At 41.8% G+C, this 27,500-nt stretch overlaps 1 protein-coding gene across 2 annotated transcripts in view; it reads right to left on the bottom strand.

Annotated features, from left to right (window-relative positions):
* LOC123520337 (potassium voltage-gated channel protein Shaker-like) overlaps nt 1-27,500 on the bottom strand; it is a 624,445-nt gene that overhangs the window by 431,131 nt on the left and 165,814 nt on the right. The window contains exon 1 of one of the 2 annotated variants that reach the window (XM_045282553.1): nt 14,041-14,482. The exons of the other annotated variant lie outside the window; for it this stretch is intronic. Coding sequence (XP_045138488.1) covers nt 14,041-14,078 — 38 coding nt within the window. The 5' untranslated portion in view covers nt 14,079-14,482. Of the gene's footprint in view, nt 1-14,040; nt 14,483-27,500 lie in introns of those variants that run through there. 2 annotated transcript variants of the gene reach the window in all.

Below are 27,500 nucleotides of genomic sequence, written 5' to 3'. Positions count from 1 at the left end.
AATAAGAGTTTTTTTGCTTGCATTTCTTCGATCTAAAAAGTAAATAAAGGGGAAGGATTGAGGAAGAAATTGTGAATGAGGATATTTACAGCCACGGTCGACTGGCCAAACAAGAGACGAACGGCAACTTTCTTACACATTTTGAAGTGAGTGAAAGTAACGCCACGGAGGAGCAGCATAGGCATTAGCGGTACTAAGGGGACGTGACGTTAGCCTGGCAGTTTTATTACCTTGGGGCGAGACAGAACGAGTGCCACGGAAAACCATTATAGAGATTTATTGATGATGTATAAAGACTTGGGATGATTCTGTATGGAGTGTTATAAAAGTCGTTTTACTCTATTTCTTGACGATAAGCGTGCACACACACACACACACACACACACACACACACACACACACACACACACACACACACAGAACAAGGTAGTTGAGGAAAGGGAAGGATAAGCCGGTAAAAATAGCACATATCGCTGTGGTTTTCGGGTATTTCCTTATTCATATCGAATGGAGAATCACAAGGCACGGCGGCGAGAATGACAGCGATCCATCAATATGTCTTTATTTATGACGTACAACAATACATACGACGTGGAGAAAAACGCAAATACGAATCTCACACGCAAATCGCTAGTACTCGCAACCTACTCGGAACACGCTTGTTGCCGCCTGTCCCTGCCGGGCGTCAGCCGAGGAAGGCACGAGGCGCACTGGGTGGTAATTAATGGCCAGACTTGAGAGTTAAGAAAGGCGACAAATCTTCAGAAGTTCCAAAATAACGTCTTTGTAGTTGACGGGAAAGATTGATGCAAATCTAGTACTAAGAAGACACTTATGTAACTTGCTGCGGTGTAATTGGTCAGCCTCAGATGTGCTAGAAGTGCTCTCACACCTGCGCCGGACCTCGACACGTTATACAATCGTTACAACTGAAACTGTAGACGTGATAGTAGTCTAGATTGCTCAAGCCATCCCAATGCTTAGTGAGTCACGGCACAAACTCCCTGTGGCATCAGTTGGGTGGAATTCCTCACTGATCATAATTCTTCCGTTCACGAAGCTAAACATTCTACCAGAGAGAGTGAGAGGTCACTGAGGGTGTTGAGGTGAAGGACAAGGGACGAGAGTGGCAATGAGCAGATGGTATGAGAAAGTTTCATAATTTAAAGAACGTATTGCTTGAGTTGCCGGAATCCTCACAGTAACCAATGGAATTACGGGGAAACAGAGATACTCCTTAAAGCTGAGCGACCACCGACACACCACCTAAACTGCCTCTCGATCCATCCATTCAACAACTGTGTCACTGCTATAATGGGAGAGTACGCGTCACAACTCGCTCTAACTAATGACGCTTTGATGGACACTACGTATGTCTCCTTTAATAAAAAAATAAAAAAACTACTACACAAAAAAAACTCACTTATTTTCCCTGATTCTTTTAAATAGAACTGCACAATTTTATACAATATCATAGAAACCTTAAGAAAAAAAATATATAATACCTTGGTTTCGAATCTCAAATGCAAAATGACAAAAGGATTAAATCAAACTCAACCAGAGAAGAAAATACAGATGCGTTCATTTTTTTTCTGTTTTACGGGGTAATGCACAATGTTTAAGGAATACACGGGTGGCGGCAGCGGCGACGTCTATAGCAAGGCACTGAATTCTCCTTCCATGGCGTCAAGCAGCCTATCCTTGGCCGTCTCCTTGGCACGCAGCCACTATGTAAGCCGCGGGATAATGGATGCCATGGACGGGGATTCTAAACTACTCGAGGGTGAGGCGCGGGACGAGTACTGAGAGGAAGGGGAGGACGTTCCTGACCCCCCGCCGCCCGCCTTCCTTTTTCCTTCTTCCTGGTGGCGCCTCACACAGTTACTTATGTACGTGTGTTCGTGTGTGTGTGTGTGTGTGTGTGTGTGTGTGTGTGTGTGTTAAAATTTGGTGTTAATGCACAGAAAATTCTAAATATAGTGTGTGTGTGTGTGTGTGTGTGTGTGTGTGTGTGTGTGTGTGTGTGTGTGTGTGTGTGTGTGTGTGTGTGTGTGTGTGTGTGTGTGTGTTGTGTGCACAGAAAATTCTAAATTTAGTGTGTAATGCACAGTGTGTGTGTGTGTGTGTGTGTGTGTGTGTGTGTGTGTGTGTGTGTGTGTGTGTGTGTGTGTGTGTGTGTGTGTGTGTGTGTGTGTGTGTGTGTGTGTGTTAAAATTTGGTGTTAATGCACAGAAAATTCTAAATATAGTGTGTGTGTGTGTGTGTGTGTGTGTGTGTGTGTGTGTGTGTGTGTGTGTGTGTGTGTGTGTGTGTGTGTGTGTGTGTGTGTGTGTGTGTGTGTGTGTGTGTGTGTGTGTGTGTGTGTGTGTGTGTGTGTGTGTGTGTGTGTGTTAAAATTTGGCGTTCATGCACAAAAATTCTAAATATGAAGATAAAACTGTGTAAACATCCCATTCTTACACATTAGTGATGATAAAGGCTGCGTTGGCATTACCATCACAACTTACGACCTTCCCCTCAGAACTGAAGTCACTGTTTCCCTGGCAGTACATATTCAGTTCCCATGAAGTGAGGGCGACTTCCCACAAATGCATTTTATATCCATAATAACTCCAAAGCAACGTTGAAGAATAATAACAAACTATATTCAACTTTCAATATAACTTATCACTGAAGAATTGTCTTTCACTTTCACTGGAGGAAAGAATTTTATCTATGTAATCAAAAGTTACACATCAACTTGAGAAAATTACACCCAAAAAGTCAAGTGGTGGTTGAAACAGAGTGTAAAATCTATTAAGAGAAGCAAGTTTACTAATACAATTGAAATTCAACTATACTTCAATTTTAAATTATGAAGGGAGGGAGCGTGAAAAGAAAAAAATATACTGAAGTCAGTGGTGCGAGACGTTGGGGCAGAGGATATGCAGGGTAACAGGGTAAGGAGAGAGAGAGAGAGAGAGAGAGAGAGAGAGAGAGAGAGAGAGAGAGAGAGAGAGAGAGAGAGAGAGAGAGAGAGGAAGGAGGGGGAGAGGAGAAGGGGAAAGAGAAAGAAAAAAAAAAAAAAGGCTGGATATCTAGATTCTGCAGTGTGCGGCGGAAAAGGTGTACACTAGCACAGTTTTCTCCAGGGCAGACTGTGAATTGTGTCCATTATGCAGATCGCTTCCCTGGTTCGCCCTACACCAACATGCAGTGGGTAGGGAAGGCCAGGGCACCGGGAGGGAGGTAGGAGATGGGGCGTACGAGCATGTGTGGGGAGAAGGAGAACTAAAGGCTCCAGAGGGGGATAGGTGGCGGCTCTGAGGCAGGATGTACTCTGAAAGATGGGACACGGGAAGGAAGGGATAACCAGCCTTATCAAGAATATCCCACGTCATTTCTATATATCCTCGCTGCGACGCTGCCGAGACACGGACAGAGGGAAGGAAAGAGAGAAAAAGAAATTTGTTTAGATGTTCGTAATGATGCAGCAGAGAAGCATCAAATCAATAGCCGAAGGAATCTACTGTGAAGTACTTGACTGAAGCTCACTATTGCGATAGGGATGGAAGGAAAAATGGCTTCATCTTGTGTTCGTATCAGTAATCTTACGCAAAGGATAGTTCAAAGCTACGATGAAGATGCCCTTACAATATGTATTAATAGCTTTTTAATTGCGGTAATGAGAGTGTGACAGTGATAATGGAAGTTAATTATCTCGTTCATTGAGATAAAGCAGTACTAATGATCTATCTTCCAGCGTTACACTCCAAAAAAGAGAGAGAGAACTATTTATCAAAGGCAATATTCTTCCACAGAGCAGTAAGAGATAATGCATTCAAACTAATAGCAAATTCGTGTCACTTTCTCGGGACGCGCCGCTCGAGCAGCCACAGACAAGCTGGCGGGTGTGTAAAGACGCCGCCCCAGCAAACTCAGCGTCTCACCACCAGCGAAAGTTACTTCTGGGAAACGAGTTACAGTTTAATTCTTTTATACTCGCGGTAATCCCAGCGGAGGTACTTTGCTTCTTTGTGGGGGCCATCTTCGGATCACCAGACAAAATGTACAAGCTTGTATTAGTGATCAAGCCTTCCTTTCTTCTATGTGACCTGCTATAACTTTGTATTCAGAAAGAGGTTAACTTTTCATCTGTCATCAAGGAGGTGGTTAACCCCTTCAATATTGGAACGCATTCTTATCATGAATTTTTGGTGTGATTAGATGATTTTATTGACAAGAAGGGTCTATGGATGTCAGAAGATTAATGGCTAGAGTCTTCACTATTTTAATCCTCCCCATAAATTTGTGAAGCTGTATAAAGTCACCAGAATGAATACACCTCATGGTACTGAAGGGTAAACGTTTAAGAAAAGGATTTATTGATTTTACAAACTACTATACACTTGACTGATTACTAGTGACACGTGATGTTGCCGATGCTTTCACACCTCAGATACTTCAAACTTTATATCCTCCAAACTTTGTTACATAATATTTACAAACTCACATGGCAAAACTACTAATAAATATACTGTTTTGCATTTGCGCATGTATTTAGTCTAGTTATTTTCCTTACACATACCTCAAAACTGCGTGGCCGGATCCCTTATTTGAACTTCGCAAGGCTAAACCAATCCTGTCCTAAAAAGCAAGGTGAGGTTGATAATGGTTCCATAAAGTCGCGCCACAGTTCACAGCGGGTTATGTTGGTTCCATGTTTCCTCAGTGGCCCCGTGAACCGCTCGCTAAAGGTTTCCATGCCTCCACTCTACTGATCTGTGGCTTGTACCTGGGACATCTCCGGAAAAAGTATAATGAAGAAGAGAAAGAAGAAAAGGGAGAAGGAGATGGAGAAGGAAAAGAAGAACAAGAAGAAAAGAAGAACAAGAACAAGAAGAAAAACAAAAGCATGAACGAGAACAAGAACAACAGGAACAACGAGAAAAGAACAAGAACAAGAACAGAAAAAAACAGGAGAAAAATCAAGAAAAAAGAAAAAAAAGGTAAAGAAGAAACACAAACATACGCAGAATAAAAAAAAAAAAACGACGGGAAGAGAATAAAAAGAACAAAAACACCAACAACAACAACAAACAAGTGAAACACACACACACACACACACACACACACACACACACACACACACACACACACACACACACACACACACAACATACAAACAGTCTAAACTCTAAACACTCGGCACGTTGTCATACATATACTCTAATTTTGCACAGCTGAGCCTGGCAATGTTAGTGTTGTCCCCATGAGCGGTCCTTCCCTGGCGCCGTCCTCCTCGTTTAACTTCTCATCCATTACAAGACTGCCCAGCGAACAGCCCCGGCGCGAGGCCACCGTGTTAGAGCAGCTCGTCCACCGCGGCCACCACTGCGCCACGAGTGTTTGCAGCAAAATGAGTGACTGCAGCTGAGGGCCACGAAAATATTTTGAGGGAAAGGGTTGTCTGTTTGTTTGTCTGTCTTTTTGTTAGAGAGTTGGTCGGTGGGTTGGTGGTGGTCTCTCTCTCTCTCTCTCTCTCTCTCTCTGAACTTAAAGGTGAAATGTCAAGTGAAAGTACAGGACCGGGTAATATTTTATATTATATTAAGTCTTGTTTATTCATTCAAGCCTGATTTTTTCTTCTCTCCATTCATATTGTTGTATTGTGACAACTTTAATTGCTGTTCTTGCTTTGCTTGGTTAGAAATTCAGCATATTGTGGTGATACGTAATATTTTTTTCTTTCTAATTCTTCAAATCAATTCCCATAAAATTACTTACAGTCACAGGTGTTATGATAAACTGTAAGAAAGATCACCACTGGATATTACGGATTCTATTTATATATTTCTTTAATTCGTTTCCAAACACACCATCTACTATAACTACCAACTACCACTAATACCACCACCACTGCCACCGTCATGAAAGAACGTCAATCTGGATCAGTGAAAGGCTTAGGGCACATTGCCGCGCGTGCAGGGAGTCATGACACTCTGCAGAACGAAAACTCAACACATACGGGATGGAAATGAGCGCAGCATCGGGGCAGTCACTTCGCACCGCTACTGGCCGACACAGACTCGACAATAAGTTCATACGTGGGAATCTCCTGCATTATCAGAGTACTGCACACACACACACACACACACACACACACACACACACACACACACACACACACACACACACACACACACACACACACACACACACATCCTTTTACTCATCCTCGGAGTCCACTTGGAATTACATTTCCTTCATCCTGTTTGGAGACCGGCATCTCAGTAAGCCATTTTTGTTTAAATTAGTTTTTTTATCTTGACTGGTTTTCCTTCTTACATAAACACTCACACACACACACACACACACACACACACACACACACACACACACACACACACACACACACACACACACACACCATAGAAAAAACAGTATGACAAAAACTGCAACACCTGATCTACGTACTAAAACAAGACAACGAAGGACCTACTCGTACAAAATAAGAATCACCACAACTCGCTAACTAACTTACTGGCCTCCCTCCAACAACCTCCACACCGCCCAGAGCTATCCATTACTCCAGCTTCCTTTCCTTGCCACAATAAAAGGTCATTACGGGAGCGACAAAGAACCACATCCTCATCGGTGCCTCGGCTTGTCTGCTGCCAGCCAGAGCAAAGACTTCAGCCCCGATCTCCCCTTCCCAGTGCTGTATGCTAGCGTTGCAGTGTGTGTGTGTGTGTGTGTGTGTGTGTGTGTGTGTGTGTGTGTGTGTGTGTGTGTGTGTGTGTGTGTGTGTGTAAAGGCTTTATGATAATGGTATGGGAGGCGTCGAGTGAATCCACAGCACTAGGAAAGTCTGTCGGTATTTTCTGCTCCCCGGAATAAGTTGTGTTGTTGCGGCGACCTTGAGGCTTTGCAGGAGTTAAAAAAACTTCATGGGGAGAGTATAGGAGATAGGGCCATGGAGGTGTGTGTGTGTGTGTGTGTGTGTGTGTGTGTGTGTGTGTGTGTGTGTGTGTGTGTTAAAAGTTCGGTTGGTTTGTGGTTGGTTGGTTGGTTGGTTACTCAGTCGGTTAGTTGAGAAGAGCGCGTTTGATCTCCTAGTAAAGAATACCAATGAGCTCCTTCACTCCTCCATCAATACAGGGCCGGAGTGAGCCACGCACAGAGGGGAATAAAAGGAAGGCGGCATCGACTCTATGAAATATGCAAATCCAAACGATATTAAAAGAAAAAATGGAAGGAAGAAAACTGTATCCTTAATGCCATACTTTCACTTGGATGTGGACATGTTTTCGCACACACACACACACACACACACACACACACACACACACACACACACGAATGGCATGGATTATTTCTTTTTGTTAATAGTAATGGTCATTTTGTAGGAACACTGATGGGTTGCATGTCTACCACAAGTTTATTTAGGGACAACAAACCAGCATTTGTCTATAATCAATATGAGCACTGAAGGGTTTGTTTACTCGTGTGGTGAGGCAGTGGTTGCCTAGATTCTTGGGAGATTGCAGGAGTTTTCTTACAAGATTGTCAAATAACGAGGAGGAAGGGCTTTATATGGTCTTGCGAGGTTGCTTTCTTGTTATGTGGTAAGATATACTTTATTTCTAGCGCCTCAAGAGTTATGTGATTGAACGCCGAGCTTGTCAGACTCACAGAATGTCAGCATGGCCATGGGTTTCTTATATCCTTCATCCGGTAGCAGGGCATATATTCATAATCTCTGGTTATAGTCCCCGCCTTTCCAGTCGTTTTCTCTCCAAACTTTCCATCGAAAAAGAAGCAATTTTGCTGACAGAAAGAACAGGGAACGAAGACATTATTTTCATTTTTTTTTCTGAAAGACATTATATTACTTTTTTTGTTTACAAGAATGTGATGTCATGATGCTTCCTCCAGTTTCGTTCAGCCTCCTCCAGCCTCCCAGTGACTATTCTTTCTTCCCGCACGATGACCATTGCTCGCCGACTCCACCAGATTAAGCCACCTTCCCCTCCTCCAAACTTGCCAGACTGACCTTTACTTCTGGCTTGGTAACCTTTGCCGCTACTGATTCGGGGATGAGGCTCTCACCGACCTTGACATCTTCAGTTTGATCTTTATCAACACGCGCACGCAGCCATTGGCTCCCGCTGAGTCTCGGGGGGACCATGGAAGCATTTTATCGTACTCTGCCACACTCTAACAATGGAGTGTGTTGTCAATACAGACCGCTACGCTACCAGTACTCTGTGTTCGTTTAGCATATAAAAACTATTGCTACTGGTTGTTGTCTAACCAATATAATCTTGATTGCCCGATAAGTGACAAGATATGAAACGAGAAATTTTAATAATCAATCCAACTAAGTAAGAAACATCAATTTATTACGAATACTTTACATATGAATTGGTGGAAATCATGGGAGAGCACTTTGACCCAGTTTTCCGGCGACCAGACAGAACACGGAGTTAAATGTCCTTTGACTCGCGTCTTATATTGCCAATCACTTTACTCGGGGATTTGTTGCAGTCTTGGCGGCGACTCACTGGTGCCTCATCGCTATTCATTACGACAGCCATCACCGATTTGTTCCCGTGGACCAGACTGGACGCGCGCCCCGCCACTCACGGCTGAAGGCTGCACTCCGACCACACCATTCTTTCTCCGTGACGATGACGATGGTAATTGTTTCACGATGACGATGATGATGATGATGATTATAATTATGATGATGATGATGATGATGATGATGATGATGATGATGACACTAAAAAGAAGCGCATGAGATGATGATCACACACGCAAAAATGGTACATGTGAATCTCAATTTCTTAGGTTTGACATCTCGCAGACAGTACAGATCTTTTTCGTGGTCTCATCCTCACGTACATCCTATTCGTTTATCATATCATTTTACTATTATCATAATTATCATTATTACTACTATCATTATCACTTTTGTACATGATTAAGCTTAATAAGTAAAGAATATTTATATTGAAAAAAATGATCATTAGCTGGCTACAGACAATGTGAAGCAGGGAACACTTGGGGAGGAGGCTGATACACTCAAAGACTACCGATTCTTTCATAAAGAAATGTTGATTCTCGCCTATGTGTTTGGCGGTAGTAAGGCTGAGGCGAGCATAACATAGGCACGCCTGCAATAAAGACAGGCAATCAATGACTTATCAAAGGTAATGGCAAGATGAGCTGGACAACGACCATCTACCTGTCAATTGACCCTCCGTGCCGCCAGCAGGAGTAGCCAGCCGTGGTGAGCTTTTTTTTTTTTTTTAACCTCCGGTGAGTCAGCCGACCAGTCAACGACGGGTTAATTCCATTTAAAGCTGAGCCACCACGCCTCCCTTTAACGTGGAGGCAAAATTAAGTTAAGTTTGTGAAGCTAAACTGGGAATGCTCGTATTTGCGTTAAGCTTAGGAATAATATGTTTTAACGTCGACCTTATTGATATCTAAAATGTACTTTTATATGATTTTTTCACGTTAACTTTTTTTTTTTATTATTAGATGCGCTTCATCATCATGACGCCTCCCCGTGAGCTGCTGCATTCACTGTCTTGCATAGAGGAAGTAGAATCGTGAGAATTGTATGCAACTTACAAACCAAAAAAATATCCTTGAAGAGGAAGCAACGAGCATTAACATCTGACAAAAATGAATTTTTATTAGAAAAAAAATCGGCGACAGTTAGGTCATTAAATCATCCTATATGAATTCAAGTCAGAACTATAAATTGGAACAGCTGTCAAGACGACCCTGACAAACGGTCTGCTTGACGCTATAAAACACTCCCACCGGTCCGGCTTAACGGCCATGGTTGACTAAATTACTGCGGATTACGGCAGCGGGGAGGCATCGGCAGAGACACGTGCGGGACGTCCAACACAGGAACGGCAATCCACCAGAGGGATGAACAGCCAGCAGGAGAGGGCAGGAGGCGCCCATGAAGCGTACTGCTGAAAGGCGGGGATTCAAGGACACACAACCAACCACACACTCAACACCTCTCACTGAATTCCAAACTACTTCAACTCCTCAAGTACTTAAGTCCAACAAACAAAGCAATACAAGACATAGAACACACTGGGGACAACAATCTTACCTTATCGACCTTAAGCACAAACGGGACACACAAGCGTATTGTTTATCGCTTTCAAAATCTACTTTGTTTCGTTTTGTGGGGACCTCTTAACCCACACTGTTCCTCTTTCTCCTCTCGCTATGCTTTGCCAAGCTTGGCCACAGCACCCTATTCCACGAACACCGGAGTAGCTCACTTTGATGGCACGCCGTTTAACCCCTTCAGTACTGAGCCGCATTTTTACTCTAAATTTGGGTATGATTAGACGATTTTGTTTACCTTAAAAAAAATTTATGGAGGTTAGAAGATTAATGGCCAGAGTCTTCACTATTTTAATCCCACATAGGTTTCTAAAGCTGTATGAAATCATCAAATAGTAAGCTGAATGAGTAAGAAAGCGTGTCATGGTAGTGAAGAGGTTAAAGTACGTCGATAACCAGCGTCTCTCGAGGCCTGCAGCGTGCGTAAACAAGGCGTATCAGCACATATTGTGTGAGAATACCTGCGCCAGAAGATTGTTTTTCTGAACTTTACGTTTTCGTTTAGTGTGTCAAAGAAAAAGGGAAAATCCAGAGTGGAAAGCACGATAAACGTTTCCCATGTCACCACGGAGCGCCCCACCTAGGGAAGAGTGAGGCCAGGTGAGGGAATCAACAGGTGAGGTATTGAACTGCCTCTCTTTCCTCCCTCGCCCCTCCACTGCTTCTATTCCTGTCCACCAAGACGACAACACCACACACCACACATCCGCTCTACCTTCCGGAAATGACTCGCTCATGATTCATATTGACTGTGTGTGTGTGTGTGTGTGTGTGTGTGTGTGTGTGTGTGTGTGTGTGTGTAGTAAACGGAATGATGGAATGATATAGTACATACTAAAATTATATTTGGGTGCGGGAAACAAAACATAACACGAAGGAAGGATGGACGATGTAAGGATAAAAAGAGGAACATGAAGGAAGAAATAGAAAAAGGAATAAGAGAAACGTAGGCTAAGAAAGAACGTATTGAAAAAATATGATAATGAATAAAACATATGTCAAAATACACAATAAAGAGAAGGGTGGCAATTGTATGATGGCTTGAAATGAAGAAGAAGCATAAAAAAAAGAAGAAACGGAGGGAAATGATAAGGAAACGAAAAAGCATACTTAGCAGAGAGAGAGAGAGAGAGAGAGAGAGAGAGAGAGAGAGAGAGAGAGATAAAAATGGATAAAAGGGAGAGGAGAGGAAGGAAATGAGGGGATGTAGGGTGGAGGTGGAAAAGAAGGTGCCAGGGCTAACTTATCGTGTGCCAAAAGGAGTACCAACCCTCAACACTGAAAGCTGGCAAGGTCACGAGTGCCTATTAATCTTTCTCTCTCTCTCTCTCTCTCTCTCTCTCTCTCTCTCTCACTACTTCTTGTTCATCCTTGCATTTCTTGGGTCTCCAGGTTCATAGTTGTCTCCCACGACAGCAGTAGCGACTCTCATTACTTCAAGGTTCCATACAGTCGGTACCACAGACTCACTAACCAGCATTACATACGAGTGTCTGGTTCTGTATAAACAAAGACAATCACTAACTTTTATATATGTAGTAAAAATGACAGTCAGATGATCTCAGTGTCCATCAAATAAGCGCCACAAGCAAGGAGTGAAGACAATCGTCCTCCTTCAAAAAATATACCACTGAAATTTGAAGACAAGAGAAAACGTTACAGGGGAGACAATTTTACATAGTCAACAACAACCCTTTCGTCCTCACGCCGTGTGTGTATATATATATATATATATATATATATATATATATATATATATATATATATATATATATATATATATATATATATATATATATATATATATATATATATATATATATATATATATATATATATATATATATATATATATATATATATATATATATATTACCATGAATCTTGCTCGCCAAAGTTAATGACTGGATCAAAAGCTGAACACAAACATAATATCCATGACATTATGAAAAAAAAACGTAAAACATCATGTCCTCAGTTTGTATCTTTAATATTTGTGTGGTGCGATGACACGAGCGTTCCCAAGCACATATTAATAACGTTAATGAAGCAAACATGGAAATACATTTATAGATCCACGTCACACACAGACACATCTGGAAAAGTGGGTCAATCTGCGTCATTCTTTTGTGACATTAATATTTACTGGGTGAAAAAAAAAATAGAATTATACTTACGACGGCCAGCCAAGGTTAAGGAGGGAACAGTCAACTTACCTGAAAAGGAGAAAACATTAATTAGCATTTCTCATGAAGGAAATTTTGCTGAACTCATCCACTCTCTATTGGCTCACTGCTAGTTGTCCTGATATTCACACACAATGATATATAGAGAATAAAGAAGATGTTGAATAAATTACTAGAATACTCTCTCTCTCTCTCTCTCTCTCTCTCTCTCTCTCTCTCTCTCACACACACACACACACACACACACACACACACACACACACACACACACACACACACACACACACACACACACACACACAGTAAACACTGTGCTTAAGACAGACCAAACCCAGATAAAAACAAGGAATTTATTGAGTAAAAGGAACCAAAACTGTCAATAGCCTTTGGAGACGCTTGGTCATTGTGGCGAGTGCCGCTCCTTTTCGGGAAAAAACACACTCCAAAGCCTGTAGGAAAATTATAAGGGAATTTACAATAAAAGTGACGTTCTCTCACCTGTTTTATTCACTGATTGTATCTACACAGTCCTTGGCTACTTTTTACTTGTTCTTTCCCTATTAACTTTAAATCTTTCTAGTACATCGTCCCATAATAAAAATAAACGGATATTTACTTAATATAATTAAAACTTTATTTAGCAACTACACTTAAAAAATAAAAATATCAACCAGGTTCGGTTTTCTTTCACCTCTTTAATGATGAAAGTTCTTGTTTTACTGAAAAAAAATCTCAATATACTAACATGAATTAAGCTTCCCTACAGGGACACTGCAGTGCCATGTTACGCCATAGAAATATGGAGAATACTGTGACCTAAGAGCTTGTAGCATAGAGAGCTGCGGGTTCTACAATTCCACTACAAGTACATATTTGAGGAGGTGGTGGTTCCCCTCTAGTGCCATCAGTCCCAAACAGTGGTGACAGAAGGAGCGGTAAGCATGTTGTTCCAAATAGCCGTGTTCTCGGCGTGGTATGCCCCTTGCTATAAAGCAGGCCGGGAGCCAAAGAGAGCTGGGAGCTGAGCCAGAGGTAATTATCCTCAATTACCTGTCTAGCAGCAACAAGTGTCCTCGAAAGCTTAGCCCCGCTATAGTGGCAGCCTCGTATCTCAAGACACACGGGGGTTGTTGCTGGGAGATTGCACTGAGCTAAAGTAGTGTTACATATTTCAGGACAATCTTATCATAAAATCAGTGTTCGAACACACTAATGCAGTTGTTAACGAGGTCACTACAGATGGATGCAATATGTGGAAAGAGATCTGGGATGCTACACCGTTTATCTCCGCATCACTTGTGGGAATGGCTGTGTTTTAATGTTTATGGACTTCTCAATTCAAAGTTCATTAATATATTTCAGAATAAATTATGACTTTTAAGGAATACATGGCGAACATTTAAGAATCTTTCTTGTGATAATTTTCAAGACCCTTTTTTAGCTTGTCAATATTGACACTCTCCCTCAAAGTATTCATTATCCCCATATACAGTGTAATCAACGTGCTGTTTGTCCACCATCAACACTTCACATGCTAATAAAACTGGCCCATCATCACCTGTGCAGTGAAGTAAATGACCTCAAAATACTATTCCAGGACGTCTTCTATTCAATCCTTACGTGTGACTTACAATTACACCTGGCTGCTGCAAACACAGCTACTGTGTGAAGGATGGACGAGGAGGCACAACACGTGGGTGACATTTACCTCTGTTCTGGAACGCCGGCGACTATGAGGTTTTGCATGGTGCGACTAGAGGCTCATGGGGGCTGTGTGGGTGCAGCAGCAATAGGGCGTCGTGGGTGAGAATGGGTAGTGGGCGTGACTACAAATTCATCAGTGAAGCCAGGAAGGGGCCGAGTGATAGACCCTTCGCCCACACCCAACACCTCACCGCCGCCCTCCCGACCGCCTTGCCAAGAGCGCCACTTTCCTTCGCTGCTCCAAGGCGCGTCACAGACAGACACACACACACTCGCTGCTCGCTGTTAGGATCCGATGCTGTTCACTTGCTTCATGTGCATTGTATTTTATTTATTATTTCATGAATTAATCCTTTTAGTTAGTGCGCCATGAGCTTTTTCTGTGGTCTGACCAAGTTAAGTTTTTTATATCTGTTGTTTAGGAGAATAATTCGCCTCATTTGACCATAAAGACACATACGTGATTGAGTGTGCAGCCTGCGAGGAAAAAAGGCACATAAGAGGGAAAGAAAACACTTGGTAAACAATAGCAGATAAAAGAAAGTGGATATTGTAGTGCAGGTGTCCACCGTACATCACGAGTCCACACCAATTAGTATTTTTAGTCCACTTCCGAGACACGTAACGTAATGCGGAGGGGAAAGTGAATAAAGATTGCTAAAAGAAAGTCACAGAGGCAACAAATAATAACAGACATACAATTCATAATAAGAGCAACACGAAAAATAAAGATACAAACACCACCGTGAAAGAAAATTAACTATATGAATGTCAAGGGAAAAAAAACCACAACACTCATACAATTCATAATAAAAGCAAAACGAAAAGAAAAACACAAACGCCACAGTGAAAGAAAAGTAACTATATGAATGTCAAGAGAAAATAAACCACAACACTAAAGAAAAGAGAAACTTCAACACAAGCCATGGAGCGAACACTCAACTCACGCCTCACTCTATCTCAACTTGACCCCTTCAGTACCATGACGCGTATCCATATTCATTCTGGTGTCTATTTGGTGGTTTTCTACAGCTTCAGAAACTCATGTTGGGGATTAGAATAGTGAAGACAATGGCCATTAATCTTAAGACCACCACAGACCCTTCCTAATGACAATAAAATGATCTAAACGTACACATAACTGAAGATGAAAATTTGCCGCAATATTAAAGGGGTTAATCACAAGGAGAAAGCAACACACAAACCTCACAGCTTCACCTCTCTAGTCTCAGCCTCCTTTCCCACACCAATCCCTAGAGACACAAGGCATCACAACCCTTCACCACACTCACTGTCCTCTGCCGCGCCGCCCCTCACCTCAACTGATGCTACGCTTAACACACACACATAAAAATAAAATGTTTGATAATTAGCCGGTTTTATAGTACTCAATAATGCTCACTCTATATTGCCCTCTCCCTCTCCCTCTCCCTCTCTCTCTTATAAGACTGGCTTGAAGGGAGGAGCTTCATGAGCAACTAACATTCATGAAGTAAAAAATATAAGTTGGACAAAAGAGAATCTAAAGGGACCAAACAATACTGTAAACACATTAAAATACACACATACACACACACACACACACACACACACACACACACACACACACACACACACACACATACACACACACAGCGAAGTTAGAGTACGTATAATTGTTCACAACTTCCTCTAGTCGCGGTAGTGTTCGGAGGAAAGGAAGTGCTTAGGAAGACAGACTGACAAAGAGAGAGAGAGAGAGAGAGAGAGAGAGAGAGAGAGAGAGAGAGAGAGAGAGAGAGAGAGAGAGAGAGAGAGCAGTACATGGCTGGGTAATATACTCGGTGATTATGCAAATACTCAACAAAAGTCATGCTAATTCACTGAACTGGCTGGTGAATTCAACCTGATTCTTGAGTACCGAGAGTCAAAAAAAAAAAAAAAAAAAAAAATGGAAATATATCAAAACTAAAAAAAATAATAATAATAATAGAAACGAAAGTCTAGCAATGAAAAGACAAATAAATCAATACGTACAAAGCAACAAAGTACAAAAAGAAACAGAAAATGTAGAAGATGAATAAAAAAATGTGTAGAATGAACGGAAGGTAAACAAAACGAAAGAGAAAAAAAAACATCACCAAACATTAATGAACAAAAAAAAAAAAAAAAAGAAAGCGAAAAAAGAAAAGAAAACAGTGACGACGAAGAAAATATAGAACATGAATAGAAAATGTAGACAACGAACGGAAGATCAACAAAACGAAAGAGAGAAAAAAAAAAGACCACCAAACATTAATGAACCAAAAAAAAAAAAGAAAACGAAAAAGAAAAAGAAAACGGTGACGAGAATGAGGAAATCTTACAACCCGGAACAAGAAAAACAAAACCAGAAAAAACTACAGGAGGAAATAAGAACATGGAGAGAAGCAAGACACAGGAGCTGGGGCAAATGGATAAAGACATCAGGGGAGCCATAATCCCCCCCCTTGCCTCCTCCGTCCCGCCAGAAAGGTACTCGTAATGTGGCGATCCTCTCAGATGGAAACCAGAATACAGACTTCAACAGCACCAAGCCCCGGCCATAACCCATGTTAAGGCCCCTTACTTCCCATGAGAGAGAGAGAGAGAGAGAGAGAGAGAGAGAGAGAGAGAGAGAGAGAGAGAGAGAGAGAGAGAGAGAGAGAGAGAGAGAGAGAGAGAGAGAGAGAGAGAGAGAGAGAGAGAGAGAGAGAGCAGACATGAAGGCAGACACAAGAACATAAAGATATAAAAAGAGAGACCCACAAGACGGTGATACAGGCAGAAGAGTAGAAGAAAAAGGGATGCAGGGAGAAATGTACTGAGGAATGGAGAGATGAATGCAGGAACAGACATGGATGGAGGGCACTGAAATTCACGTGGCTGGAGCAGATAGAAAAAAAAACTTAATAATTTGTAAGGAAAGACGATGGTGCCTAAATAAGAAGGAAAAGCTGGTTGAAAAATGAAGTAAGAAATAATGAAAAGGAAACAGGGAACGGTAACATATGAATACTGAATATGTTGTGCATCTTTTTTTTTTTAACATAACATCAATAAAGGAAGAAAAAACGATGAAAATAGGAAAAAAAAATATAAAAGAAGGGAGGAACAAAATTAATGAAAATAGAAGTAAGAAAAAATGAGAGCAAAAAACAAAAAAAGAAAAGAAAAGAGATAAAAAAGAGAGGGAGAAAATTAATGACAATAGAAGTAAGATAAAAATAAGAAAGACAAAAAAAATACGAAAATAGGAAAAAGAAAGATAAAAAGAAGGAAGCGACAGAATTCATGAAAGTAGAAGTAAGAAAAAAATAGAGAGAAGGACAAAGACAAGACGAATGGACGGAAACTGGAGGCGTCTCAGAAATGTGTTCCGGAAGCAGATAAAGGCTTCACTACTGTACCTAGACACGTCACCTCTGCTAACATTGTATATAAGAAAAAAAAAAACGTAAAAACCACCACAACTCTATCACTCATTTAAAACATATAATTAAAAGGAGATAAAGTACTCTGTGTGTGTGTGTGTGTGTGTGTGTGTGTTTCACTGTATGATCTGCTGCAGTCTCTGACGAGACAGCCAGACGTTATCCTACGGAACGAGCTCAGAGCTCGTTATTTCCGATTTTCGGATAGGCCTGAGACCAGGCACACACCACACACCGGGACAACAAGGTCACAACTCCTCGTTTTACATCCCGTACCTACTCACTGCTAGGTGAACAGGGGCTACACGTGAAAGGAGACACACCCAAATATCTCCACCCGGCCTGGGAATCGAACCCCGGTCCTCTGGCTTGTGAAGCCAGCGCTCTAACCACTGAGCTACTGGGCGTGTGTGTGTGTGTGTGTGGAACAACCAACGAAAAACTTCCCATGTAGCATAGAAAGAGGAGGACGTTGTCTAGAGCAAGGTCGGTGGGGAGAAGAGGCAGCAGGTGCAAGTTGGCGAGGCGAGGCGAGACAAGGCAAGGCAAGGGATGAGGGAAAGTCTTACTGCTCTACATTACGACGGGAACAATAACAGTGTTGCCAGATATACAACACAAAGAAAGTAGTACGGCCTAGGAAATAGCAACGCGTGACATAACTTCCCCCTTAATAGTGGTAATCATGACACCTATTTCGGAGCAGGAAGACGCACTGAAAAGGCCTCTTGACACAGAAATAGACTCTGCAGCCGCCTCGGGACGCCTATCTGAGTGCTGTACTCCACGATGGTGCCTCGGGAGACCATTTTGCTCCATCACTTATATACCAGCCATTCACTACTTACACACACACACACACACACACGCACACACACACACACACTTAATAGGGATTTTTTCTCAGTATTTAGGACAGTCAAGCGCCAAGTACCGTAGATCACTAAATGTACTGGTAAGTCTGTTGCCTTCTGGGAAAGTAGAACCGTGCATCCTTTGAACCAAAATTTTATGCGAGTGGTTTGGGAAAAAAATTGTATGATATATAGAAGGTTTTACCAGCGCTCTCTCTCTCTCTCTCTCTCTCTCTCTCTCTCTCTCTCTCTCTCTCTCTTTAAATTACTTAGGGAAATAGCAGTCATTAACACATTGGAATTCATCACCTCCCTTCCTAGACGCACCAGTCAGTCCCTCCGCCCTCCCTGTCCAAACAAATCAACACTCTTCCTGCTCGTAACCTTGACTACCGAAGAGAACACAGACGGCTAACGCTAGATTTCCATACATGCTAATCGCCATTGTGCTGTAAAATAATGACAAGTAGCTTCTTATTAACGCTAGAATTTAAGCATATGTGTGTGTGTGTGTGTGTGTGTGTGTGTGTGTGTGTGTGTGTGTGTGTGTGTGTGTGTGTGTGTGTGTGTGTGTGTGTTGCAAAGACATGATAAAGCAGATTCATGATATAAAAATTATCTAATGTTTGTCAATTGCAGTTTGGCGCCTTCCTTCACTCATTGTTCCTCGACACACCAGCACCGCGACGCACACAAACCAGCAAAGCCAATGACAAGTTCGATCTGATGAACACAATCTGGTTTTGTCGAATGTTCTGCCTTTTATCTAGCATTGTGATTCAGCTCTCCAGTTTTCCCCCAAGAAATCTAGTTTTCTTTTCATCCATGTTCTTTTCTTTTAAAAGTACCAAATAAATCACCACAGCACTTTATATCACACCGAAAAAGAAAATCTCACATCACATTGTTGTTTCTATGCACTGAATAAATACACTTCACAGACACCGCCGAGTAAGGAAGGAGCTGAACGTGGTGAGGACAAACACATCAAGGCTCTCGAGGCGGATAACTTCTCGGCAGCCTTCCCAACACTCCTCGTCGCTGAGCCTCCTCCTCCCCTGTGTGGTGTGCAGGGAGCTCCCGTCTTGGCTTATCACAACGGGCCTCTCAATACTCACAGTGCTCCTACACCCTCCCACCCCTCTACTGCCGGGCGTCACACTGACTGCAGAGCAGCTGCTATGGACCACAGGCGAGAGGATGCTTCGCCCACCCGTCCACAAGTCGAGGCGAGGACCGAGTATCTCCACACTCAACCTCGCACAAATGATCAACTCATCACATCTCTTCAAGTGTTTCTTTAAGTCTCTCGAATATATTACACTTCCTTTCTTTATTACTTTCTTTCATGAAGTGAGAATGTTCTTTTGTTTATAATTCCAAGAGTCTGACAGTCACAAGGCACAAGGACGGGGATGCATTGCGGGTCTCATAGTAATGTTACTCCCACATATGAAGAAAAAAAAAACACATACCAAATCGATGCAGCGTTACACAGTTTTGCTATGCTAGATTTTTCTGCCATAAAAAAAAAAAAAAAAAAAAAAAAAATATATATATATATATATATATATATATATATATATATATATATATATATATATATATATATATATATATATATATATATATATATATATATATATATATATATATATATATATATATATATATATATATATATATATACACACACACACACACACACACACACACACACACACACACACACACACACACACACACACACACACACACAGTCTACTTTCACTTGAGGGTGTGAATCAATAACTTACGCACATGAACGGCCTAGAAAGCGACAGACAGGCGCGCCAGCCACCCAGACAGGAGAGATGGCCAGACAGCGGTTCACGGAAATGCATGTCTGGAAGACTAAAAGCAGCAACGCAAATACTGTTTTCACCTGTGTGTGTGTGTGTGTGTGTGTGTGTGTGTGTGTGTGTGTGTGTGTGTGTGTGTGTGTGTGTGTGTGTGTGTGTGTGTGTGTGTGTGTGTGTCACTGAGACAAATGACATCCTTCTATTCCCCCTCGGACCCTTGCACCCTTCCCTCCCGTGCTTCATCCCTACACCATCCATCTCTATCTCCCGCACGTCCTCCCATATGTTCATCTTTCCACTTCCCAAACTGTGTCGCTGTTCCCCCAGTCACCTCTCCTTTGTTTTTCTTTTCACCCACACGTTTCCTGCCGTGCCTAATCGACCAGACAACAGAGACAGCATCACACCCAACAACACACACACACACACACACACACACACACACACACACACACACACACACACACAGTCACAAAGAAAATAAGCTGACCAATGACCAGCATCAGAGAAATCAATATACCCAAGTTGATCTCTATGTAACAAAAACTTCTCTATGTAGCAAATATATCTTCATACCCCAGTGTCTCCCCTCTTCACCATCCATTCCATTGCACAAAGGAGAGGAACACGCACATCCCTCTCAATTCAGCTATTGCACCATTTTATCACTAAGAAAAACTGAAACCACGGCTGTGTCAACATTCAAATCAGTTACTAGAGAAAGAAAAGAAGGAGAGGAGAGATGAGAAATGAGAGATGAGGAGAGAAGAGGAAAGGATTGAGGAGAGGAGAGAAGACACAATAGTCAAAAGGAAAACAGCTAAGAGGAGAAGAGTAGAGACGAAGAGAAACGGAAATAGAAGAAAAGAAGAGACGCGACCGAAAGGAGAGTAAAAGAGACAAAACGAGACAAGAATAAGCGGAGAAAGGAGGAAGAGAAGAGACGAAAGGAGAAAGGAAGAGGATGACAAAAAGGAATACGAGTACAGAAGTGTGGTAGAGGAGAAAATGAGCGAATGTACCGGAAAAGACAGTGGAAATATTGACGCGGGAGGCGCTGACGGAGACGAGGACGAGAACAAGATTTATGATGATCAGGAGAAGAAAAGCATGGAAGGTTGAGCCGACAGAGAGGGAAATGTACAGGAAAAAGAGGCGACGAGACAACTGAGCACTATAAATTTGAGTTGAAAGGGAAATATGATAAATGGGCGCAAGTCGAGACGCATGCGGAAGTACTGTGAATTATCCTTGTCTTCCTTCCATTTTCTTATTTTCTCTTCTCTCTCTTTCGTCATTTCTTTTCATCCTTTCCTTCCACACACATTATGTTCTCTTCTGACATATACTCTATATTTTGGCAAAGCAGAACCGCTCACTGCAACCTGAAGTACTTCCTCCTCTGCTTTTACTATCTCACAATCATTGAGTGAGGCGCCGCCACATGTGGTGTGAAGTGACTCGCATCCCCACAGCCCCGCCACCAAGCATAACAACCTCCCGTCGCTGCCCTCCTGCTTGGCGCCACTCGCCCCGCCTGTGCACCAACACAGCAGTGGTACGTAGTACATCGCATCTCATCCTTCCCGGTCACCAGCAGAACCTAACATGAGCATGTAGTGATTTCACACAAAATAGTCTAAACTCTAGAAGAACAACACGGTATTTCTGTAAGAACATAATATATGAAATCAATATTTTTGATTTCAATATTATACCATTAATATGTAAGATTTATTTCCGTCTTGAATTAGTGTATATGAAAATATAGTTGCCCGTTAACTGTTTGCTGTGAGACTGCAAGGTAAACCTCCCGCAGCTTGTCTCAAGTCGCCCATCTAATTCCGTTCTCTTATGTTGGCGACGCAAGAATGTTCGTTTTCTACGACCAAAAACAGCCGGGGACTTCTAGAGCCCAGGAACTGGAGGAATTTCTGTCTTAGTACCTGCACCTTCACACTGTCGCTTTAAAACATTTACCGAGGAGATAAAATATCAAATTTCTGGCACAATAAGTTTGGGGACGTGGAGCGGAAGCAGGGCGGGAGTGAGAAGTTCTGAAGTCATGGCACACTGCAGTCTCTGCTGGCAGTACCCACTTCCTCCCGCCATGCACTGAGCCAAACACTCGCGGGTGAATCACTGCTCACCACGTATGTCTGTAGCATGTGAAGGTCAAGGTGGAATTCAGCAGCATAACTTTTAGGCGCCGCAGACATTCTTCAAGGCAATTATATGTAATTATCCGTCGGAGCAAAAGTTTTATGCGTAGTTGTAATATTTTTATATACGAGTATTATCTCACCTCAGCAGTTTTTTTACATTTACAATGTACCCGCATCCTTAATCGCTGCAGGATTGACATACCCAAGACTATCCACACAAATCCTGTACACTTATGGGAATTTTATTTCCTGGAAAGACATACTAACGACTAAATCAAGAATGACATGAAGTCGTACAAGAAACATGATTTTATTCAACAACTCATGTTACCCACAACGCACACAGGTGTTCGTTCATTGCGTTGGTTAGTCCAGCTTTAAATTTCTTTCTGTCCACATCTTACCTACATGTAAAATCTGAATTAGGAGAAAAAAAGTATTGTAGACATTCTTTGCAAACACATTTCTTATTATTGTTAGAGAGAGAGAGAGAGAGAGAGAGAGAGAGAGAGAGAGAGAACATTCATCTGTATGGCGAGAGCGATAGGAATGTACAACGTCGGCCAGGGCATTAATTAATCGAGGTTGAGGGAAGGTGTGTGTCTGAGGAGCAATTATGACCATTTAGCGAAGCCTGCAGGTGGCGAGGTAAGTGTTCACAGGTGAGTGGAAGAAGGAAAATACAGTAAAGTGAAAAGCATCCGGTGTTTGTTGGAGGTTTCGTTACTACTCACTTCGGAGAGAATCTGTATAAGGTGAAATATGAATGAAAAAACTCATTCACTCTCCTTCATCCTCCCTCTCTCTCTCTCTCTCTCTCTCTCTCTCTCTCTCTCTCTCTCTCTCTCACACACACACACACACACACACACAGACACAGACACACAGACACACAGACACACACAGAGACGACAAGGGTTCAGAGCCACACACAATCAAGCCAAAGAGTGGTGGACAAACACGGCCTGGATGTTGGGGCCGCAATATCCCTCTAACACTGCTCCACCACTGTCTCGCTCCCCACATACAGTAAACAAACGTGCGAGCTGTGGTGGACACCGGACAAATTCACCGATCACCACAAATATTCCATCACCGGCATGGGTTTTCAATAACGATTTTATGGTGAGTGGAAGCAATTTGGCTGAAGGCTGGCGAGCACACTTCTCTGGCGGCTTTTATTACGGATTGTTTCCCCTCAATATTTCACGACAAAATCGCTTCTTTGACCACTCTTCCCTCTCTGTGTGCATATGGCGTTGTTTCTGTGGCGAACTACAGTCTGGGCTATGCAGAAGGTGGCTAGAAAGGTGATGCTTCATTAAGGGGCGAAGAGAAATCAAGATTAAGTTCTAAAGGCAAACTGAAATCACGGTCTTTATCTCTGGAGACTTGAATTGGTAATATAACATCACAAAATCATACGGAAGAGGACATTGCAAACTGTGGCTATCGGTGTATGTATGAGGAAGAAGCATACAAAAAAGTTTTCACTTGAATTATTCTCATTTATTTGTGTATTAATTTAACTAATTTTTCTGCGTGTTCCCTGTTTGGCGTTCTTTGTGCAGTGGACGCTGACAACACGCAGCGTCTGACTGTGAATATTATTCTTATTGAAGTATTTTCATTGGCACGTCCACAAATGTTAGTGTTTAGTCAAATTACAGCTTTTGTCATTCATGATTGGACCTTGAATGGTGACTGCGAGATTAAGAAACTATGAAAAACCTTATTATTATTCACCGGTCTATCACACAATTATTTGTACTGAACTGGCTTTTATGATCTTTATATATATATATATATATATATATATATATATATATATATATATATATATATATATATATATATATATATATATATATATATATATATATATATATATATATATATATATATATATATATATATATATATATATATATATATATATATATATATATATATATATATATATATATATATATATATATATATATATATATATATATATATATATATATATATATATATATATATATATATATATATATATATATATATATATATATATATATATATATGCATATGCAAGCTTGACCAGAGGACTGGTGGGGCATAATCCTGAATATCCTGTTTGACAATATGGGACCCGCGATATCCCATAATAAAACATGATATAATTAACAAGCAAAAAATAATGGTGATAAATTAAAGATGCATTACCAGAAAGGCTGATGCGTGTCAGCCGCTAACACTTTGCTTAGAGACTCGGCAAGGGCAAGACACAGCAGCTGGAGTGACGCCTGGTGCCCAGGAGTCCATCCACAACAAGACAGTGTGCAAATGTTTACAGCACCACGTACTCATACAATGAAGGAAGTCCCAGGACGGTGCAGAACAAAGGGACATCAAAGACTACTAAATCATGGCCAGAAAATAGGAGATTAGATCAGATGACCTGGCAGGCGGAGGGATGACATTAGAAAGTTTCCTGACAGACTGTGACTGAAATTGACGCGATGTCGTAAATCTTCCAAAATTTTAGTTTCTGGAAGGCTTTGTCCAGCAGCAGCCCTGCAGCGTCTGGCGATAATACACCAAGCAATATTTCTTGCCTCGGAGACAACTCGCAGAATTCAGCGAAAGCAAAATGCATTCCATTAAGAACAAGTGTCATCGCAATGTTTGCCAGTTAGCTCATCGAAGACGTAATTTCTCGTTCCTTCAGAGGCACTAGGGCGCCTCTCATCTGATTCAGAGAAAGCTTGGTGGAAGCACTCATGAATGTGGTTTATGCAAGAGTATTCTTTGATCACCTCAGCTGTGTTCTGGGGGAGGCAGAGCGAACAGGAAGGCACGTGGAGGATGCCACCAAATAGAGACAAATACTTACACGAAGGGCAATTAACTGTAATTATCAACCCACGTGCATTCCAACATAATTTGAAGCGAATCATCATTTCATCGGAAAGATGAGGGTAGTGGATAGAAGACAGTGTTGATACGTGGAGGAGATAAAAACTTGTATTTCTAGTGGCATGTGGATTCAAATAAAGCTTTTGGCATATGGAGACATTTTGTTCTTAATTCCATCCAATAGATGAAAAACCACATCTAGACAGTTAGTCTTTGATGATCATGTTGGTAAGTCAGTACAGAGAGAGAGAGAGAGAGAGAGAGAGAGAGAGAGAGAGAGAGAGAGAGAGAGAGAGAGAGAGAGAGAGAGAGAGAGAGAGAGAGAGAGAGAGAGAGAGAGAGAGAGAGAGAGAGAGAGAGAGAGAGAGAGAGAGAGAGAGAGAGAGAGAGAGAGAGAGAGAGAGAGAGAGAGAGAGAGAGAGAGAGAGGGTGTGTGTGTGTGTGTGTGTGTGTGTGTGTGTGTGTGTGTGTGTGTGTGTGTGTGTGTGTGTGTATGTGTGTGTGTAGGCGTGTGTGAGCGTGCAAGTACATGTGGATATGTCACCGCGTCTAAGCTGCAAAGTAATTTACGTATGTATCAGCACGGCGTGTCACTTGGGAACACAACACTTTCTTGTATTGATGCATGACGTAAGCAGATGTGGGCTTGCCTCGCGGGACAGGGGAGGATTAAGCCGCTGGTGAGAGGCGTTGGTGACAGACACAGCGTGAAGCACATCCATATCAGGTAATGTGCGTGAGACTTGTATTCTGCACCCCTCTATCATTAGGCGATGTAATTAGTGTTCATGAGCGTACAGCCACTCCTGCATGCTAATGTGTTGTCACGTATGCAGCCAGCACACGTGTGGAGCGGTGCAGTGTGGGTACAACCGTAACATTATAAAACTCATACACCACAGTACGGTGAAACACTACAATTATAACGTAAAATACTCAAATCATAGGAGCATAAGAACATACAAACGAGCACATCATAATCTTGCTCTTAACTACCCACTCGTCCTTTCTATTTCTTACTTCTACAGTGAACAACTTCCCTTCATTGTGTCCTGCTTTCTGGGATGAACTATATATCTTGTGGGAGTGAGAGACCGTGGGACATGTACACTGACCGGCCATAACACTACATCTTTCCTCTAAAGGGATTATAAGGCTTACCGAGTTTACTCTCTACTCACTATCCCCCCCTTCCTTTTTCCTCTTTTTGGTAAAGCGTAGAGATTCGTATTCTCAAATATTTCTATGCTTCACCTCCACTATTTCTAAAATGGCTTTATTTAAATTTACACGAGTTTTTTGTAAGGTATTTTTTACGGTTGTTGAGACAGACTGACAAGATTTCTGCATTATTAATTGGAGAAACACCCTTGAAAACCCAAATAATCGTCTCTGTGGTCTTGGAAAATAGTTGTGGTGACAGACCAAACCGTTTCTGAGTTAGGAGATCGTAGGCCACCGCGAGTTAATGTTACCACTATTTTTTTGACAAGAGAAACGGCGTTGTCTCGTAACCTTAACTGATATCCAATGTCGTTTACCTACTGTTCTCTTTCACTTTCCTCGCACTACACCCATAGAGAAGCGCGTGAACCCTTTCCTCGTCTATCAGAGTGTTAGTAAGGATTCTGTTGCTGCCATTAATGTCTTTACTGCGTTTAAAAGATTGGTAAGAATGTGCAATGGTGGAAAGAACTTTATCCTGTTTTATGTGTTCTTTTTCTCTCGCTAAAGACACAGATTACGAAAATGACTATCGAACGCTGATATGTATGCATCAGACACACTACACACACACACACACACACACACACACACACACACACACACACACACATAAACATAGTACACAATATATTGGAGACGTGTAATAAAAAACTACAAGTCCTAAAAGTTTACAATTATCCACGTAGATGTTCAGGGATTAACACACTTCCTCCCACCACCAGCACCACCAGCACCACCACCACTCAATCATCAAGCTATCCCCCTCAAGTTATGAAAAAAACCAAGAAAAGAAAAAAAATATACGCTTTCAAAAAATTACTCTTACTGACATTCACTGCAGGAGGAATCAATAAGAAGGAAGGTGAGTCCGTGCAAGAAATCCCGGGTTATAAGTACGCTTACCTTTACTTTAGCGAGAAAATAAGCTGAGCCTCGGGTAAGCTTTTAATGCCCACCTGGTAAGAGGCTTGCGGTAGCTTTATAGGGCTTGTTACAATGAAAATCCTCCTCTTCCGTGCGTGAGAGAGAGAGAGAGAGAGAG

The sequence above is a fragment of the Portunus trituberculatus genome, chromosome 46 (assembly GCF_017591435.1).
Source record: "Portunus trituberculatus isolate SZX2019 chromosome 46, ASM1759143v1, whole genome shotgun sequence".
Classification (NCBI taxonomy): Eukaryota; Metazoa; Arthropoda; class Malacostraca; order Decapoda; family Portunidae; genus Portunus; species Portunus trituberculatus.
This window is presented reverse-complemented; position numbering and strand designations above follow the sequence as displayed.